This window comes from Pelodiscus sinensis, chromosome 2 (genome assembly GCF_052426305.1).
Source record: "Pelodiscus sinensis isolate ZL-2025 chromosome 2, ASM5242630v1, whole genome shotgun sequence".
NCBI lineage: Eukaryota > Metazoa > Chordata > Testudines > Trionychidae > Pelodiscus > Pelodiscus sinensis.
The window spans coordinates 172,215,532-172,234,618 of NC_143053.1; the positions used below are offsets into that span (position 1 = coordinate 172,215,532).

General features: G+C 42.0%; 1 protein-coding gene across 3 annotated transcripts in view; it reads right to left on the minus strand.

Annotated features, from left to right (window-relative positions):
* SEPTIN7 (septin 7) overlaps positions 1 to 19,087 on the minus strand; it is a 122,517-nt gene that overhangs the window by 58,939 nt on the left and 44,491 nt on the right. For all 3 annotated transcript variants that reach the window (XM_075921751.1, XM_075921749.1, XM_089776548.1), the window contains one exon: positions 1,706 to 1,812. In XM_075921751.1, coding sequence (XP_075777866.1) covers positions 1,706 to 1,812 — 107 coding nt within the window. The remainder of the gene's footprint in view (positions 1 to 1,705; positions 1,813 to 19,087) is intronic.

Genomic DNA, 19,087 nt, shown 5'->3' on the forward strand with positions numbered 1-19,087 from the left:
TTCATACAATTACTATAGAATTTAGGATCCTTATGAAACCTTCTAATTTAAGCACCTGAACAGAGACTGGACAAAGTTAAACAAATGTGCTGGTGTGGTGAGGAAGACTGACTACTTTCAAGCCATATGGCTGTCCAGTGTCAGTTGGTGTTTCAACTTGTATGAATGTACATCAGGTTAGAATCCTCTTCAATCACAATACACTTGATTTCACTGAATTCTTATGGTAGAGTAAGAAGCATCGTTTTCAGATGTAAAAGTAACAGATTTTAGGGCCCAAAGAGACCATTTTGATCATCTAGTCTGACCTGCATGAGAGGCCAAATGAACCTCATCCAGTATTTTCTGGACGAGCCCATAAATTCTGTTTTGCCCATTTTTTAGAATGATATCCAATCCAGATAAAGACTTGAAGTGATTGAGAATCCATCCTGACTTGCTCCAATAGTTAATTACCCTCACTGTTAAAAATTTGCAAGTTATTCTTATTCTGAATTTATCTACCTTCAGCTACTACCCACATGAGTTCATTGTATTTTGTTCTGCTTGCTTTCAAGAGCCACATACTAAAGTCTCTACACCATGTATGAATTTGTACACGGTAACCAAGTCACTGTAACCTTCTCTTGGGGAAAAAAAAAAAACGGACATCCGTCTCATATACATGTATGTTTCCCAGACCCTGATGTTTTTTAAAAAAAGATTGTAACCCTTTCTAATGTTATTGGCATCCTTTTTTGAAATATGGAACTCCAGACCTGGACACTGTAGTCCAATAACTGTTTCACTAATGCAGTGTCCTGAGGCAATACCCTTTTTCTACTCATCCTGCTTGAACATTCAAGGATTAGGTTTGCCTTCTTCGGTGCAGTTTTGCAATGGGAGCTCATGTTCAGTTAGCTACCCATGATTAACGTCAAGCATTGTATAACTTATTTCAATGCAGTGCATTTGAGGAAGTGTTCAGTTCCCCTTTAAAAAACAAAACAAAACAAAAAACACATCTCATACTGCCCTGCTTTGGTCAGTTCGCAAAGTCTTTAACAATAATGTAAAGAGGTATCATGCTACCTAAATTCTACAGCATTCTACCATTTTGGTGTAATGATAACAAGGAGGAATATAGCCTCTTGAATAGTTTTGTAAGTGTGACTGCAATTTCAATTTGTCCAAGATTATCATCTTAAAACAACTGCACGGGGTGGCACAAAGAGGAGATATGGACTGGGTTGGATGGCTTGAAAACTGGAGTGAGGAGAGGTCAGAAGACCAGACTTTTTAAAAAGGCAAATGAAAAACAGGAAAGGTATTTAAGACGTTTTTATTACTCTGCAATGTTCAATATGAACCTAAGCATTTGTGAATTTGTATTTAAAAAGCCATGCACATTTACAAAGTAACAACCTCACTTCTACAGAGATTCTTGCTTCTGAACAGTAACTGGAATGACTGAAGGGTCAGGGACCTACAGAGCATTTGGTGACCACCTGTAGGACAGTAGAGGGATTTGACTACATCACAGGCAACAGTGGCAATCACACAATTGAAGAGCTTATTGATAAATGCAGGTTAAAATAGATAAAAATACAACAAGCATACTGTACAAGCTAGTTTTCTCCTGGACATTAACTTGAAAACACTATCTTCTACTGTTATCAATTAGCAAATTACAACACAAAAAACAAGGTAGTTTTTTTGCACATACCTGTACAGTCTTTTTAATTCTATGTGAAGGACCTGGATAGTCTGGGGAATACAAGTCTGTTAAAAATAATGAGTTGATTAATGTTGATTTTCCCAGTCCAGATTCACCTAGAAAAAAGGTAGAAGTATTAGTGAGTACAATTAGAAGTATCATACATAGTATATAAACCTTTTATAATCTCATTTTAAATGCACTTAAAATTTGGTATGTAAAAAAACCTTTCCTAGCGTCAATCATATGCTATGCAGAAACAGATAACTATTTTACACTACAAAATGAGACTTTCACTGTTACGTTTAAAAGCATCTACTTTTCAAGTCAAATCCTAAAACTGTTATAGGTGTTGAATGCACTTAGCTACTGTTTCTGCCCCTTTTATGGCCTCATCATATGATACACAAATAAGACATTGCCATGTTAAGCTATCAACAGGCTATCTATTTAAAACTGGAAGTAGAATATTAGTGGAACTGGAAGTTTCGTGCAATGATTTTATTATACCAAACGACTGTTACTTTGGCTTAGCGCCTGTGGTTCTAAATAATTAGAGTGGAGTTCCAAATGCACATGGTTTGCATGGGAATTATTTTTAAATTTCTTTTTAAGTGACTATAATGCTGGCATGGCTAACATTTGTAGAAGCAATTGCGAAGGCAATCCAAATAAAGTTGCAAACTCATAAAAAAATCTGCCTATTTACAGCTCCATAGAAGCAAGGTTCGAGGTACAACAGCCACTGTAATAGTTTATAAAGACCTTGTATTTACAACAGCAAAACCATTAAAATCAGCCAGTTCAGAACTATTACAACATTCACGGATATGTAAAGAGAAAACAAGTATGTGTTAGGTTTGTGGCTTGCTTCAACTCTCAGTTCACTGTGCTACTCAAGAAGGGATTGAAGCACGGATGATGACAGAAATTTGCTCCTAACCCAAAGATGACAAGATACAAACCACTGGTGACATATTTTCTCTAAGGGAGGAGGAACCAGTTGCATCGCTCTTTATAGTAAGATGCTGATTGGCTTACAAAGCCATCCTAGAAAAATCTCATCATAACAGTGTCTTGATAAAAAATCCTAGAATACTGCAAGTAAATGAATGACAATTATTATAACAAAAGCTCCCATTATTGCTTATTTCAATTATGAACTGCAATAGAAAATGGGCTTATCTTCACAGCAACTTAGGTTAACTTGAGTGGAGTAGCCAGAGTTCATTATCTTAAGCTAATGTTAGGGCTTGCCTTCACAGAGCAGCAATGTACTTTTGGAGCTATGACTTTTAAAACATACCTGCATATTGTGCACTGTTGATCAGTACACAATGGAGCAGTCAACAGGCTAAATTCAGAGTGCCAAACAATTCTGAATTGACTCTGACTTTATAATCTTTTCAAAATTATTTTCTATACCTTGACCACAAAGAATTGACTAGCCCTGGTATAGACCCTAGCAGTGTGCACTAAAGGTTTCCGAGGGTGCATTAAAGTACTACTGTTGAAAGAGCACGGAGTTAGATAGAGCATGCTAAGAAATCTTTAGTGTGCACCTGCAGGATTTGTGTGTACCAAATTTATGTTCAACACTTCAGCGCCCTTTAGGTCACATTGTCCCACCATGTAGACAAGCCACACAAACTACACACCGGTGAACTGATCCTACAGTGGTCCTATATAGTGACTGGATTAGCAGCAAAGAATTCAAATTTAAATCTGGCAGGCAAGGCAAGTCTTAATGATAGGCTAAAGCTGTGACAGTAGTACTGAGACAGGTTTTATTTTCAAGTTTATGGTGCATGCAGCAGTTTTAGTAGCTACTGTGCTTGCAAATACTGTAATGAGCTTCTACCAGACATTCTTGTACTCTCTCTGCTTATAAGACAAGGATAAGTTACTCAAATTCTCTCATTTTACAACAAACAGGGGAGCGCTAATCAACAAATCTGAAGCTGTAGTCAAAATTTGAGTTTAGTCAGAAAGTTGCTCACTTTACAGTATAAGATACAATCCTGTATAAAAGGAAAGTTGAGGAGAAATTTGTTCTGCCTTTTGGCTTCTCTCTACATTAGGACACCATCTCATTTTATGAAATCTCATTCAACTACTTTGAATGTTACACCTCTAGTTCATTAGAAAAACCTCAGAATTAAGGATATTAAATTGTGGTTCTGGCTAATTGTGTAGTTGATGCAATTTGTACATTTTTTATTGACTACACGATTAGTCAATAAGGACCACTCTGCAGAGCCACAATGGGGATAGCACCAGGAGCCGGCTGTCAGGTTCTTATTACATTTAAAATGCAGAGGTGCAGTGTCCCGGACCAGCACAAACCGGGACTGCTCGGTCACAGCTCGCACTGAGTCCAGCAGCCCCTGGTTGTGGCCAGCCCTGTCCATCACAATCAGGGGCTGCTCTGGGGCGGGGGGGGGGGGGGGGAGGGGCAGCTCCCCACTAGGACTCCTGTGGACAGGGACAGCTGCTGGTGCAGCCTCCCCTATCCCCCTGCTGCCTCAGAGAGACAGCTTGGGGGGGGAGGAGGGGTAGAAGAGTGATAACTTGTTATTCCAGTCAACTATTTGCTAACATCCCTACTCAGAATGCTTTGTTCTTCCACAAATATCAGACTATATGGGGCTCAGAAAGATATTGGCATGTTATATTCTGGGATCTTGTCAGTGTCACTTTTTTTTTAAGTTAGTCAAAAGACACTGCTGTTCTAAATGCCCCAACAGTTGTTTCTTTTTAATAAGAACCTTCAACACAGAAATCTTTGCAAAACTGTATGCTTTGGTTTGCTGTGTCAACACTGAGACTCAACATGTGGAAATAACATTCTGAAGTTTTGATGGATCTGATGGAACACCACATGCTCACCTTATAATATGGCAACATTCTCTGAGCTTTCACTCCTTGGTTACTAAAGCTTTTAGACCCCCACAGGTCTTGTCTAGGGGTGTGAACGACTGGTTGACTCATGTACTAGTTGCTCCCCCACCCCTGCTGCCTGTTTCAGAAAGAGGCAGCAAGTGGGGGGGTGGTAGAGGAGAGAAGAAGGGGATGCTTCAAAGCACCAGTGCCATGTGGAGCCCAGGGCCAGCTGGGGTCTGGATTCCCAGCTGGCTCCATGCAGCGTTTCAAAGCGGCAGTGATGCATGGAGCCTGGAGTCAGCTGGGGATTCTGAGTCCTCAGCTGACCATGACTCCATGTGGCACTGCTGCTTTGAAACACCATGGCGAGTCCGGTGCCAGTAGGGGACTGCTGGAGTTCCCTGCTGGCCCCGTGCCTCCCACAGCATGTTCACCTTTGAAGTGTAGCAACAGCCAATTAATCTAAATTTAACATCCCTTGTCTGGTCTGTCCATTACAGTAGTAGGGCTGAGAAAAAGGTTTCTTGAGTTGAAGCTGCTGGAAAAATAAGTAGGCTGACAATTTGGAGACAGCCCAATTTTTCTATGTGCCTTAGTTCTTCACCAGATGGTAGACTTGGGTTGTCACTTCAGAAATATTCAGTTCTGTATGCAGAAGGGAGTCTAATTTAACTAACAAAACAGGAGTCACTACTGAGGTTTTTGAAATTGTGTTCTTAACTTTTCAGTAGGCTACAAATACCTCAGTTATAACAAAACAAGAGAATTCAGGTCATTGTAAATTAATCCTCCTTGGAGGATTATTATGGAATAAAAGCATTTTAGGGACGGGGGAATTGGAAGCAGTTTTATACACTTCAATTTATGCTCACTGACTTTATCTGATCAACTTTAACTTTGTAGAGTGCCCATGTAGAAATGTCCGTTAGTCGATTAACCAATAAGCAAAAGCAGAGTTTGGTCCCGGACCAAACTGACTGCCTGGCTCTTACTACATTTAAGCGGCAGAGCCGCAGAGGGGGCAGTTCCCAATTGGAGGCAGCAGTGGGGAGCGGGGGCAGGACAAGTCTGGGCCCACCACAGGCAGAGATTGCTTCATGGCAGCAGCCCCTTTCTGTGGGGGGGGATCTGAGCATCCCGCAGAGAGAAGTTGCTCCGCATTCCACGGAGCAGCCTCTGTCCACTGCAAGCCTGGGCACACCACAGGTAGTTGCTGCTTCATGGCAGCAGCCCTCATCCGCGAGGGATCTGTGTGCCCGCAGAGCATCTTCTCATTCTAGGGAGCTCAGACTCCCAACAGACAGGGGTTCCTGCCATCCCACACTGCTGCCTCTGTATCAGAGGCAGCAGCACAGGGCAACAGGCAGCCAGTCTGCATGGGGAGCTGGTTTTTAAACTGGTTCCCCTCATGGACCAGCTCTCACCTGAAATCTCATGTTACTGCCTGATAGAAAGGTAGCAGCGCAGGGTGATAGGGAGCTCCCTAGGAGTGGGGTAGGATTATATTGGCTGCTGGACCCATCCCCCAGGAACTACTGATTTCATGTGGTTACATGACTATTCAGTTACCCGATATATAACATCCCTATACTACAGGTCTCTCCTACTCTTATCCTAGGTTCCTATAAACGAATCAAGCATTTTTTTAAAATTTCCCTTCAATAAATTAAACTGATTTCACCCTGAGACTTAGTGTGCAGTCATTTTTATGGCTCTCCTCTGACATTCTCTTCAATTTCTCAACATTCTTATTGAAACATGGACACCAAAATTGGACAATATTTCAGTAGAGGTCTCACTAGTGTAATAAATAGCAGTAACATAAACTCCGTATCCATATCTTAGTTTATATATCACATTAAGCCAGACATGGCCAGTAATTTTTGATCGAGGGGGCACTCCAAGAATTTCATAAATGCTAAAGGCAATGGCCCCACTTTTCCATGATGTTAATGGAGGTGAGGGGGTCTGAAATAAGGTAGGGTGCAGAAGGAAGCTTGGGGTAAGGGATTGGGGTGAAGAAGAGGGTATGGGTGCAGGAGGCTATTCTTACCTAGGGGAGAGATGTAGGAGAGGGTGCGGAGTCTGGAAGAGGGTTGTGACCTGGGGCAGAAATGCAGGAGAAGGTGCAGGAATTTGGGTTGTGACCAATGGTAGAGACTTGGAGTGCAAGGTCTGGGAGGGTTTTGTGACCTCAAGGAGTGGCGTAGGAGGCAGTGCAGGGTCGGGGAGGGGTGTAGGAAAAGGGATGCAGAACATTTTGGTTACATTGGGTAGGGGTGCAGACGGTTGGGAGGAAGGAGAGGCTGGGAGTCTGTCGGCCAGCAGCCCAGCTGGTTTCTCAGCAAGGGTCCCTGCCGTCCACCCCCTGCACAAGCTGCAAGTCCAAACAGGGGAGGGTTATTTTGCTCGTTGCAGGCAGCTCCCATTGGCTGGAAACTGGCCAACAGGAGCTGCAAGATAATGCTGGGGGCAGGAACAACATGCAAGCCACTCCCCTGGGATCACAACATTTAGTGAGCTATTCTAAGCAGCATGCACGGGTGGGATACACAGGGAACCTGGTTCAGGCCCCTGGAGGCCGCAACAAGCCTATAGGCCATATTTTGCCCAGACCTGCATTAGGCTTTTTGGCTACAGCATCATTCTAGGAACACAGTCAGTTGTCGTCCCCTGCCTCCTTCCGCCCCCCCCCCCCCATCGCTCATAGACCCTTTATATAAGCCACTGCTTCCTATATTTCTCTGTCCTGTGAGAACAGCCTACATTCTTTATGCTAAGACACAACACCTTGCATCTGCCCATATTAACACACAACTGCATCCTTCTTATCAAATGAACCAGATAACGAAGTGATTACTATTAATGCTTCTTCCACCCTCCCCCAGCTGGCTCCTGCCTGCCCTACCCCCCCAAAAGGGAGGAGGGCAGGTGGGTCCACAGAGCTGGCACGTGCAGGGAACAGGCTTTGCCAGTTCCCCACGCGTATCGGCTGCTGCCTGTCCCCCTCACCCTCTTACAGAGGCAGCATCGCAGGGTGGGAGTGGCAGGCAGATCCCGTGCTTGTAGGGAAGCAGGTTTTAAAGAGAGCTTCTCACAGAGGCAGCGGGAGCAGGAAGTCAGTTCATGATATAGACACAACAAGGAGGGGGAGGGAAGATGTGTGTAGTCTACAAGATTAACCAATAAGACCAAGCTTACTGGTTCATCATTGTAGTTGTCTACATGTCAACATCCCTACTAACCCACTGGAAATACAAGTTAATTAGGAATGCTAAAGGGCAAAGTTACACTCATTTTCCAGAATATGTGCAATTTTATCACATCACCATATTTGGAGCACAGAACTTCAATAAAATATTTTAACATTATGGAGATGGTACGAGCAGGTCACTTTCCTAAGTCTCTTTCCTCAATCCTGTAAAGCAGATAATTTTGCTTAATACATTTCATAGCTATTATGACAATACCAATTCACAGAATATGCTTTTGGCTAATGCTTAGTTAAAATCAGATGTATGTATTGTTCATGGCAGGTGTTGCTATATTCCCTTAGGCTTTATTATTATTTTTCCATTTGACAATGCTTTTACATAAGAGAGATTCACATCAATATAAAACTGGTACTTATAAGCCATGGGGGAGGGGGCAGGAGATTTCTATCTGCCAGGCAGTATAAAAAATAATGCATTTCATGTCTTTTCATCCTTGCACAACTCACTGTATATATATATGCACACAGTGCCTGAAGCTGTTTGAAACTCCCGATGTCCTGAATAATGGCTCTGACACAGCTGCAGCACTCGGCAGGTAGTGCTGCACACGAATGAAGTTGCACGCATAGGCAAAAGTTCAGTAGGAGACTTGACTTTCTTGGGTGTGTGTAGGGGCCAAAGTATTAGGGATGTTAAATGGGATTTAATCAGCTAATTGACTAGTCAACGGAATTTCCATTGACTAGTCATTTAGTTGATTGGGGGGTGTGGGGGGTGGGGGGAAGAGACTGCAGAGCTGCAGTGGGGTTAGCTCCTGGTCCCGGGAGCTAACCCCACTGTGACTCTGTCTTTTAAATGTATTAAGAGGCTAAGTGCAGCATGGGGGGGGGGAGGGGGGGGAGAGAGCCAGGTGCGATCCAGGACAGCTGATTATCGGCTTGTACCTGGACTCCCCCATCTCGCTGTGCTTGTGATTTTTAAATGTATTAAGAGCCTGGTATATATATTATGGCTCTTAATACATTTAAAAATCACAAGTGCTGCAGGGGGACCTGGCACGAGCCAGGAATCAGCTGTCTGGTTCATGCCTGGTCCCCTGCTACACCTCTGCCTCCGCTGCCCACTCCCCATGGATATGGTGCTGGGAGAGAAGAGGCTTGTAAGCATCTGCTTATCAGATAGTCAACTCAACACCTACATCCCTACAAAGTATATGAGAAGTAGAAAAGTGCAGGGGTCCCCCAGGAGTAGGGCCGGGAGTGCACTGGCTGCTGGCCCCACCCCCATGACTATCAAACAGTCACATAACCAACAAGATTTCATATGGGCTACACAACTATTTGATTACACTGTAACTAGCATCCCTAATCTAAATCTCTTTAGTGATTTTTCTTCTGAAATTAACCACTTTAGGGAAAAATCACATTGACTGGAGCCAAGATTCTATTAATAATTTTCTGGTACAACACAACAGCAGGAAAGCCTACGGCAGATGAACTTTGCTTTTGCCTGTGGGTAGTGACGTTGCCAACATAAGGTTCTGACATTCAGCGCATACAGAACAGTTCTATCAACCTCTTCTAGAGCACAAAATGTAACTTCAAATTCAAAGCAAGACTGCTGTTAGATAATTGCAAGTCACTGTAACCATAAATACCATTTTAATTAGTTCAGAGAATCCACGAAGTGGTGGAGATTGGTTAGAGAAACCTTGTTAGCAGCCATTAAAATAGCCTTTTATAAACAGCTATTATTGCCGCTGCCATAATAAAGGCCAATTTTCAAACACACATTGCCAAGCTAACCCATCTGCCTGCAGTTTGCAAATGTAATCTTATGCTGGAATGGAATATTTTATGGAACAGCTGAGGCAAAACAGACAAGACTTTTGCATATAGAAACTTCAGGAACAATGAAATTGACTAAAATGGCAATCACCATCATATTTCAAGAAGAAAGTCTGAGAAGTTTATTTAATAAATCAAGAAATTATTAATAGAGTCTCTCACTATTTGCGCTGCATTGATGCCTCGAGTGCCCCATTTAATATTGAGCCTTGTGCTAGACACTTTTCAGATTTAAAGACAGGAAAACTCAACCCTTAAAAAAAAAGTGTGGAGCCCTAGTACAGTCTACACAAGGAATATTAGCTATCGGATAATTGAATAGTCAAGTAACCAAATGAATTCTTACTGGTTACTTACTATAGTTCCCAGGGCAGAGCCGGCAGCAACCTGGCCCCACTCCCAGGGGCTCCCTGCCGCTGTCTCTGCATCAGAGGCATCAGTGCAGGATGCCAGGTGGGAGCCAGTCCACAAGGGGAGCCAGTTTAAAAAACAGCTCCCCGTGCAGATTAGCTGCCAACTGCCCCACACTGCTGCCCCTGATAGAGAAGCAGCAGTGAAGGGTGGCAGGAGCCCTGTTTATGGGAGATCTGAGCTTTCCACGGACAGAGGCTGCTGTTGGGGAGGCCGATAGAGCCTCTGTCTGCAATGAGTCTGGGCAAGCAAAACCATGCAGCTGGTGCTGGGGGGAAGTCATCTTTAAAACCAGCTCTTTCCAGAACCAGCTCGTTTCCCCCCTCCTTGCTGCCTCTGATAGAGAGGCAGAAAGGGAGGGGGATTCGAGGAGTCAACAAGATTAACCTATAAGCCTAGGCTTATCAGTTAATCGTATAGTATAGAAAAAGATTTTTCACCTCAAAAAAGATATTTTGGCCTTGGAAAGGGTTCAGAAAAGGGCAACTAAAATGATTAGGGGTTTGGAACGGGTCCCATATGAGGAGAGGCTAAAGAGACTGGGACTTTTCAGTTTAGAAAAGAGGAGACTGAGGGGGGATATGAGAGAGGTCTATAAAATCATGAGTGGTGTGGAGAGGGCTGATAAAGAAAAGTTATTTATTAGTTCCCATAATAGAAGAACTAGAGGACACCAAATGAAATTAATGGGTAGCAGGTTTAAAACTAATAAAAGGAAGTTCTTCTTCACACAGTGTGTTGTCAACCTGTGGAACTCCTTGCCAGAGGAGGCGGTGAAGGCTAGGACTATAATAGAGTTTAAAGAGAAGCTAGATAATTTCATGGAGGTTAGGTCCATAAAAGGCTACTAGCCAGGGGATAAAATGGTGTCCTTGGCCTCTGTTTGTCAGAGGCTGGAGAGGGATGGCAGGAGACAAATCGCTTGATCATTGTCTTCGGTCAACCCTCTCTGGGGTACCTGGTGCTGGCCACTGTCGGTAGACAGGATACTGGGCTAGATGGACCTTTGGTCTGACCCAGTACGGCTGTTCTTATGTAGTTGACTACTCGTTTACATCCCTAGTCTACATCAAGGGTGAGGTTGGCTTAGTCACATTGTTCCGGGGTATGGAATTTTCACCATCTTCAACTCAATCTTACTTTAGTGTAGTCCAAAACATGAAAATCCAAAATGCCCAAACAATTCACAGTGCACTGAATTGGTTATTCCATGCTGGAAGAGTAGCATTATTTATCTTGGTATGCAATTATGCTAAAGTTAAATGATCCCATAGAAAATCAATTGGAATACCATGGAAAAAGGCTTTAGGCAAGATTCAGATTTGAGCAAAATGTTTTCCCTTCAGCTACATTAAATTGACATTATAAAATATATCAATAACCCTTTTGACTTCTCTAGAATAATTCCTCCAAAAATATACTCACTTTAAATCTAAACCCTAATGCTATGCAGACTCCTTTAAATGTATATTAAGTCAACATAAGCTACCTTTTACATCTGAATCTGTAGTGAGAGTTTCATACACATCTATAATAGTGACTTTAGTTACATACTAAGCTGGATTTTCTGCTACCTTAGAGAACATTCCTACTGGCTCAAAATACAACATGTTTCCTCAATTTGGAACTAAAGTTGCACTTCAGATATATTTCAGGTAGTTAAGTAAAAATGACCTACAGATATAAGAAAATAGTCAATTTTTAAATTTCTGCTGAATGACATCTATTATCCAGAAACAAATAAAGTAGACTTAGGGTCTTCCACTAGCAAGGTGAAAGGGCAACACACTGAAGAGATGCCTATCCCCAATATAATATGAATGTGCTAAAAAAGTTTTAGGGGGTAGCCGAGCTCATCTGAACAGGAAAAACTTAAACAGCAAATAGTTTACTAGCACAGTAAAGACTAACAAAACATGTAGATGGTATCATGAGCTTTCGTGGGCACAGCTCACTTCTTCAGATAACCAGATAGCTGAAGAAGTGGGCTGTGCCCATGAAAGTGCATGAATATGCTAGGGAGAGTTGCAGTTTCTACCAGGGTGCTATATTAATTGGTTGAAAAACAGCATTACTAGGCAAGGAAACAGCTGGCTAATAGGAGTAATAAATGTAAAAGGTAGCTTGCCACACCCTCACTTCCAGTCATTTTAACTGATGAAGAGAAAGAGGAACTCTTTTGTCTTTAGAGTCACCCGAGTGCTACAACCATCGAAGAAGAACTGTGCTACTCTCCTTCCAAGCCTTTATTTTATCATGTAACCTCCTATCACCACCATCGGCCTCTTATGTTTCAAGTTGTGCTAAACAGCAATAATTAATATACTTCTTGATTGACCAGTCTTGCTAAATGCCCACTATTTAAAAGAGTGGTCTTTCAGAAACTCAAGTGTAGTCAGTTAAAAACTTAAATTCAGTGTCCCTTTAAACCCAGTCTTTCCATTACCATCCAGGCTGACATTCAGAAATTCCTTCTATAATCCCAATCACAGAGTTGACTCCATTTCGAGAAGACACAAAAAAAAAAAGTATTTTTTTAAATTCCTGCTAAATGACATCTATTAGCCAGGGACTTTGTAGTTTAAGAAAAATGATGTAAAAGCTAACCACAAAAATCAAAGCAATGCGAGTTAAGAGGGTGTCTATTTCAATGCCTTAAGAAGTTTTATCAAAATAGGGATTTCAAATCATCATGCCAAATTCTCAGTCATACAAATGCTACCATATGGACATAAATGAACCTGTAAAAGTGGAAATAGAACAGTTTAGTTCAAGTCACTAATCTATTTTGTAGTAGCCAAGCTTTAAAAAAAAGCTACTAATTTCACATGCACTCATTCTTATGGGGATCAATTTATAGAGCCCTGGCAGATACAAAATCTTTATCTGCAAAAATAAACTGAGAATATCTGTGGATTTGCAGGGCTCTAGCAATATGTCTGTTTTGCATACCATTGAGTTATGCTCCCATACTGGACTGCAACCAGTGAACATTTGGAACAGCTATAAATTCTATTATGGATTTTCCATAATTCCCACTGTGCTGCAATGGCCAGCTTTCATGTCATAAATAGGAACAAACAGGAAAGAAGACTAAGAACACAACTCAAAAAAAAAAAAAAAAGAAAAAAGAGAAGTACTACTTTTTTCACACAAGCAAAAAGCAAAAACACCACCCATATACACTTCAGCCGCTCCCCGAGTTGCGAATGATCGAATTACGACTGTTCGCACTTATGACCGAAGCTCCCATGGAGCGGTGGTAAAGGCGGTCCCAGAGTTACGAACATGACTCGCGCTTACAAACAGCGCGGTCACGTGTAACTCAATGGGGTCTGAGTTGCGAACATTTCGAGTTACGGACCAAATGTTGGTCTGTAACTTGTTCGTAACTCGGAGAGCGGCTGTACACACCTAAATGCAACTGTGAAGCAAGTGTTTCCATACTCAATATTATAATTATATTAATTCATTAAGAACCAAAGAGCTGCTGCCTGTTACTATTCACTGACCTGTGAGAATTCCAGTTGACAAGCCAATGAATTAATTCACCCAGACATGCTCAAAGAATAATTTTGATCCAATTCAATTTAAGTTGTGGCCAATTATATGAAACTATGGGATACTCAAAACTACTGTTATCTCCCTCAAACTAAATAGTTTACCCCAACTAGTTTGTCTCACTTAATATTGTGACCTCTTCAGAACTTATAAGTTAAATAAGGAGCAGGCCATGTCAATGACTGGGTGGGCCAAATGGAAGACTTGGAGAAGAGTTTCAGTAGAAGACACTTCCTCTGAAGTTGGCTTTAGGCCAGCGACCATTTTGGCTTTGGAGGCACAGTGATCCTGGGAGAGAGACAGCTAATTAGAGACTGGTAATCAATGATTTAAGACAGCTTTTATAAGAGAAAGAACATGAACTTATTTTAGGGATGTAAAATCGCATTTAATTAGTTAACTGGTTAAACATTAAGTTTAATTGGTTAACTGATTAAACTGGGCATCAGCAGAGAGGTCTGGGCAGGAGTGGCCAGAGCTGCGGGCAGGCTGGGAGCCTGCAACCCCACAGGGCTGATCCTTGGTAACCTTTAACTGGTTACCTGTTCACATTCCTAAATCATATCCAGCCCAATATCTAGTTAAGGGAACGGCATTATTCCCATAAAATTCCTCCTCTTGGTTCAAAAGATTACTGTAGCTAACTATCTTGATATCCTGTGTAGTGCTGCTCATTACTATTAATGGTATTTTTCCCCCCAGAGATAGCTGAACGACTGCACGCAGTTAATTACACTGATACAGCACATTGGGATTTTAAGAATTAAAGTAGTTTTACAATGAAAGATTATCAAGTCTGTTTACCAGAACCCACATTCTTTCCAGCTTTTGATGGACAAACATTTATTTAAATATTTTTACCCCGCCTTTCTATTTAAAAATATTCAAGGCGGCTTACAAGGACAAACAAAATACAAATATATATACAAATTTAAAATATGAAACCTCAGAGGGACATAACCAGCTAAAAACGTATAGGGAGGAGGAACACACACAGACAGACTCAAACATTTTTAAAAGCATGAGTAAAAAGGGTGACGTTAGCCTGACGCAGAAACAATGCTAGCGTTGGCGCCTTCCGAATATCCCGAGGAAGAGAATTCCACAGCCTGGGAGCAAAAGCTGAGAATGCCCTGTTCCGCGTAGATGTTAATCTTATCTCCACAAATGGGGGAACACGAAGCAAAGCCTCCCCAGCTGACCTCAATCCCCGGGCAGGTTCATATGAGAGAAGACGGTCCTTCAGATACCCCGGACCCAACTCATTTAAGGCTTTATAGGTCATAACTAAAACCTGAAATTGTGCCCGGAAACACACCGGAAGCCAGTGCAGCTGCCGAAGCACTGGCATAATGTGCTCGGTATAACTAGTGTTAGTTAAAACTCGAGTAGCCGCATTCTGGACCAGTTGAGGTTTCCAAAGGCTCTTTGGAAGCAGCCCCACAAAGTGCATTACAGTTATCCAGTCGGGATGTAACTGGAGTATGGAGCACTGTGGCCAAATCATGTTTGTTCAGTAAGGGTCACAGCTGGCGGATCAAACGAAGTTGCCCAAAGGCACTCCTGGTCACTGAAGAAATCTGATTTTCAAATGTTAAAGGGTCTAGAAGGACTCCCAAGCTGCATACCTGTTCTTTCAGGGGAAGAGTAACCCCATCTAGAACAGGTGGCCTCCTGATCCACAGGACCTCAGTCTTATCTGGGTTCAACTTCAGTTTATTTTACTTCATCCAAACCATCAGTGCCTCCAGATACCGATTTAGATCAGTCACCGCCACACCTGGTTCTAATGTCACAGGGAAATAGAGTTGGGTGTCATCTGCATATTGATGTACCACCCTCCAAAACTCCTTATGACCTCTCCCAGTGGCTTCATGTAGATATTAAACAACATAGGGGACAAGATGGAACCTTGAGGGACCCCAAAGCACAATCGCCACAGGGTGGATTAGCAGCCCCCTCGCTCCACCTTCTGAAAGCATCCTGACAGGTAAGACCGGAACCATTGCAAAACAGTGCCTCCAATATCCTTCTGGGACGCCTGGCGGTGTTGGGTATCATGGTAATGGTATCAAAAGCCGCTGAGAGGTCTAGGAGAATCAACAGGGATGCACTCCCCTTGTCTATCTTCCAGCGTGAATCATCTACCAGGGCAACCAAGGCTGTTTCAGTTCCAAAACCAGGCCTAAAGCCAGACTGAAATGGATCTAAGTAGTCTGTTTCTTCCAAGAAAGCTTGGAGTTGCAGTGCCACCACCTGCTCGAGTACCTTGCCCAAGAAGGGAATATTAGCAATTGGGCGATAGTTATTTAAGTCATGTGGGTCCAGGGAAGTCTCTTTGAGTAACAGTTTTTATCACTGCCTCTTTCAAGGCAGCAGGAATCATACCAGATCTAAAAGGCGCATTAATAATCCCCTGAACCCAGCCAGTCATCCCTTCCTGGCTAGATTTAATAAACCATGAAGGGCAGGAGTCAAGTGAGCCCGTGGTCGGTCATACTCCAAGCACCTTGTCCACATCCTAAATCTGCAATAGGTGAAACTGATCCAAAGAAAAAAGACTGGGTGGTGCACTCAGCACATTCTGCACCCCACTTACACAGCAACCAGGGTCTAAATCCAACTGGATGCGGGCGATCTTATTTGCAAAATGCTCTGCAAACAAATTGCAGCAGGGGGCCAAAGGGTCCTCTATTGTGTCATGAGTGCCAGACTGCAACAGGCCCCACACTACTCAAAACAATTCTGCTGGACGGCATTGTGTGGATGCGATAAGGGTAGAGAAGTAGCTCTTCTTCGCTGTCAGCACTATCACAGAGTAAGCTCGCAGTTCAGCTCTAACCTGCAGTTGATTAGACTCAGCTCTAGTTCTCCTCCAGCAGCTTTCTAGCCGTCGCAGACTGTTTTGCTGCCATCAGCTCCCTAGAAAACCAGGAAGCAAACTTGGCTCGACTGGTCCGAAGAGGGTGCTTAGGAGACATCGACAAGCATAGTCTCCTTGGGACAAGCATATTACCTTATATACTCATTCATAAGCACAATTTTTGGGGTAAAAAAGTGAAGCATCAATGAGCGCAGGAGAGGGGAGGAGAGGTCATCTTATCAATGGATGTAGACTAAAAGTTGATGATTTTAAGCTCTACTGAATTGAACTGAATATCTAATATGTTGGCAAATTTTGGCTCCCAGCCCATGAGGCTAAGCTGCTGGTGCGCTGGAAGGTTGTGTTTACCTGGAGTATCCACAGACATGGAGCCCCACTGTCCCAGTGGCTGCAGTTTGCTGGTTCTGGCTGGTGAAAGCTGTGGAAAGCAACAGTTTGGCTGCCACTTCCCTCCAGTCCCATTGGCCAGAACCAGCGAACCGCAGCCTCTGGGAGCTTCGATGCTCTGTGCCTGTGGACACTTCAGGTACACAAAGCCTCATGGCCCACTAGCAATTTACCGGGATTGGAGGGAAGCCAAAAGTTCACTGACCTCTAAAATATAGGCTCTTCTTTTGAAAGAATCTGACAGTTTTTACCACTTAACTACCCATCTTGGGGGACGAGCAGCATATAAGCCAACAGGCTAACGAAGAAGTATATAAAGTAGTTCCTATAAGCAAAACAGGCCAGAAACTGCAAAACTTTGTCCTTACAGTATAATTTACCATGTAAGAAAAGTTCACAATTATCACTAAGGTCTCACCAACACCTGAACTAGAACCTTGCTCGTTTAGAGTATTGTTCTTGTTAGCAAGATGTTAACAGGAGCTCCATGGTAAGTACAAATAGGTATTAAAAAGCTTCTAATAGTCATAACTACATGTGTCAAGGTAGAGGATTGAGCTCTCAGTGCATAATGGAAAGGGGATGCAGGAGGGATGCTGAATCTTCAGCGGCAACTTTTATCCTGTTTCAGTTACTTGTGTTCAACAGGTGTTAATTAGAAAAACCCACATTTTAAAGAGTTAAAAAAAATCATCATCCCTAAGAGGAGTCTACCTGAATGATTACTGATATAATATTCTAAAGAGTTTTACAATCAACTTAAGAGTCTTTCCAAGGTAGAGTAGAAAGAATCTAAATTTTTAATGTTAATAGTAAGACCTTGTAGCAGCAGTGTAGGGCTTCCAATCCAGTACTTTTCTTTCTGACTGCTCTCACTAGCCAAAGTCAAGGCAAAGACAGTCAGCAGAAACTGTCCACTCCATCAAAAATTATGTTGCAGACTTTGAAATCTTGGACTCCAAAGAAAGGACCAGACCATATCAGCTAAAAAGTTCTACTTCAATTGAAAAGTACATAGGTGTTAAACTGATAACATTCCTAATTCTCAAACAAAAGCACACAAAAAAAATTATGCAGTAAGAAATTGCTTGTATTCCACATACCATTCATAGCATGTACAGCTGGAATTCATAAAATATTGAGAAGCAGACATCATTTTATGGTATGTTTTATCTCCTGATAAGTTCAGAGAAAAATGTGCTGGGAATTCTACAGCAAGTTTCTCTAGCTGAATCAGCATTAGACTAGTCCACAGCTACATTCTATAAATACAAGCATGCAATACACACAGTTTTAAGTTTAGTATATTAAAAAAAGGTTATTTAAAACAGCTCACTAACAACCGAATCATTGTCAAAAACAAAATCCATTTCTTTGTTGCAATTAAAGGTGCCTTGTACTTTATTTCTTTCAATATTCAAACCATCAAATTTGACAGAAAAGTAGCAGAGATTATGAGTTACGTGAAAGTAATCAAAACATGCTCACAAGTTTGACATAAAGCCAAGTTTGTTTACTTAAAAGGCCTAGGTCAAATAACTGTACAGTTATGTAGATCACTAGATATAGGAAGAGAATACACCAATTTAAACTGCCAGGAACACATGGCTTTAGAAACTACCTAATTACTGTAGCAATCTACACAATAGTACAGCCATTGGTACCTGGCTTAGATTGAGATGAGAAAAAGGAGGATGAGTGCAATGACATTTTCTGCTTTTTCATAGGATGGGTAACTTAATAGGCTTTCCTCGTCTAATATATGACCTAAGAGTCTGACCATCTTTTATTCAGGCCAACATCCTTGTAGGCGTGTTAAATTTAAGAACTGTCTCAACATAAGAGAAGGTAAGCATGAAAAGAGTCTTTAACATTACTGTGCTCAGATATGCTGTGGAGGAATCATAAATTTGTTAGAATATTATGGTTCAGTGTAACTGACTTTTGTACTTATTCCTTATGGAATCCACTTTTGGTGGATATGAAACTCAAAACACGTTAGACAAAATTACGAGTCAGATGGCAGAACCTATTTATACAGTAAATCTATGACCAAGATTATAGTGGGATAAGGTGTTACACTTAAGCCTTCAAGACTATTATCGTCTTGTTATATTTTTTAGAAATGTGTGTCTGTCCAGCCGTCAGAGTCTGTTCAAGAACTCTCCCTAAATGGTAGGAGTTAGGACCATCAAAATTGGTA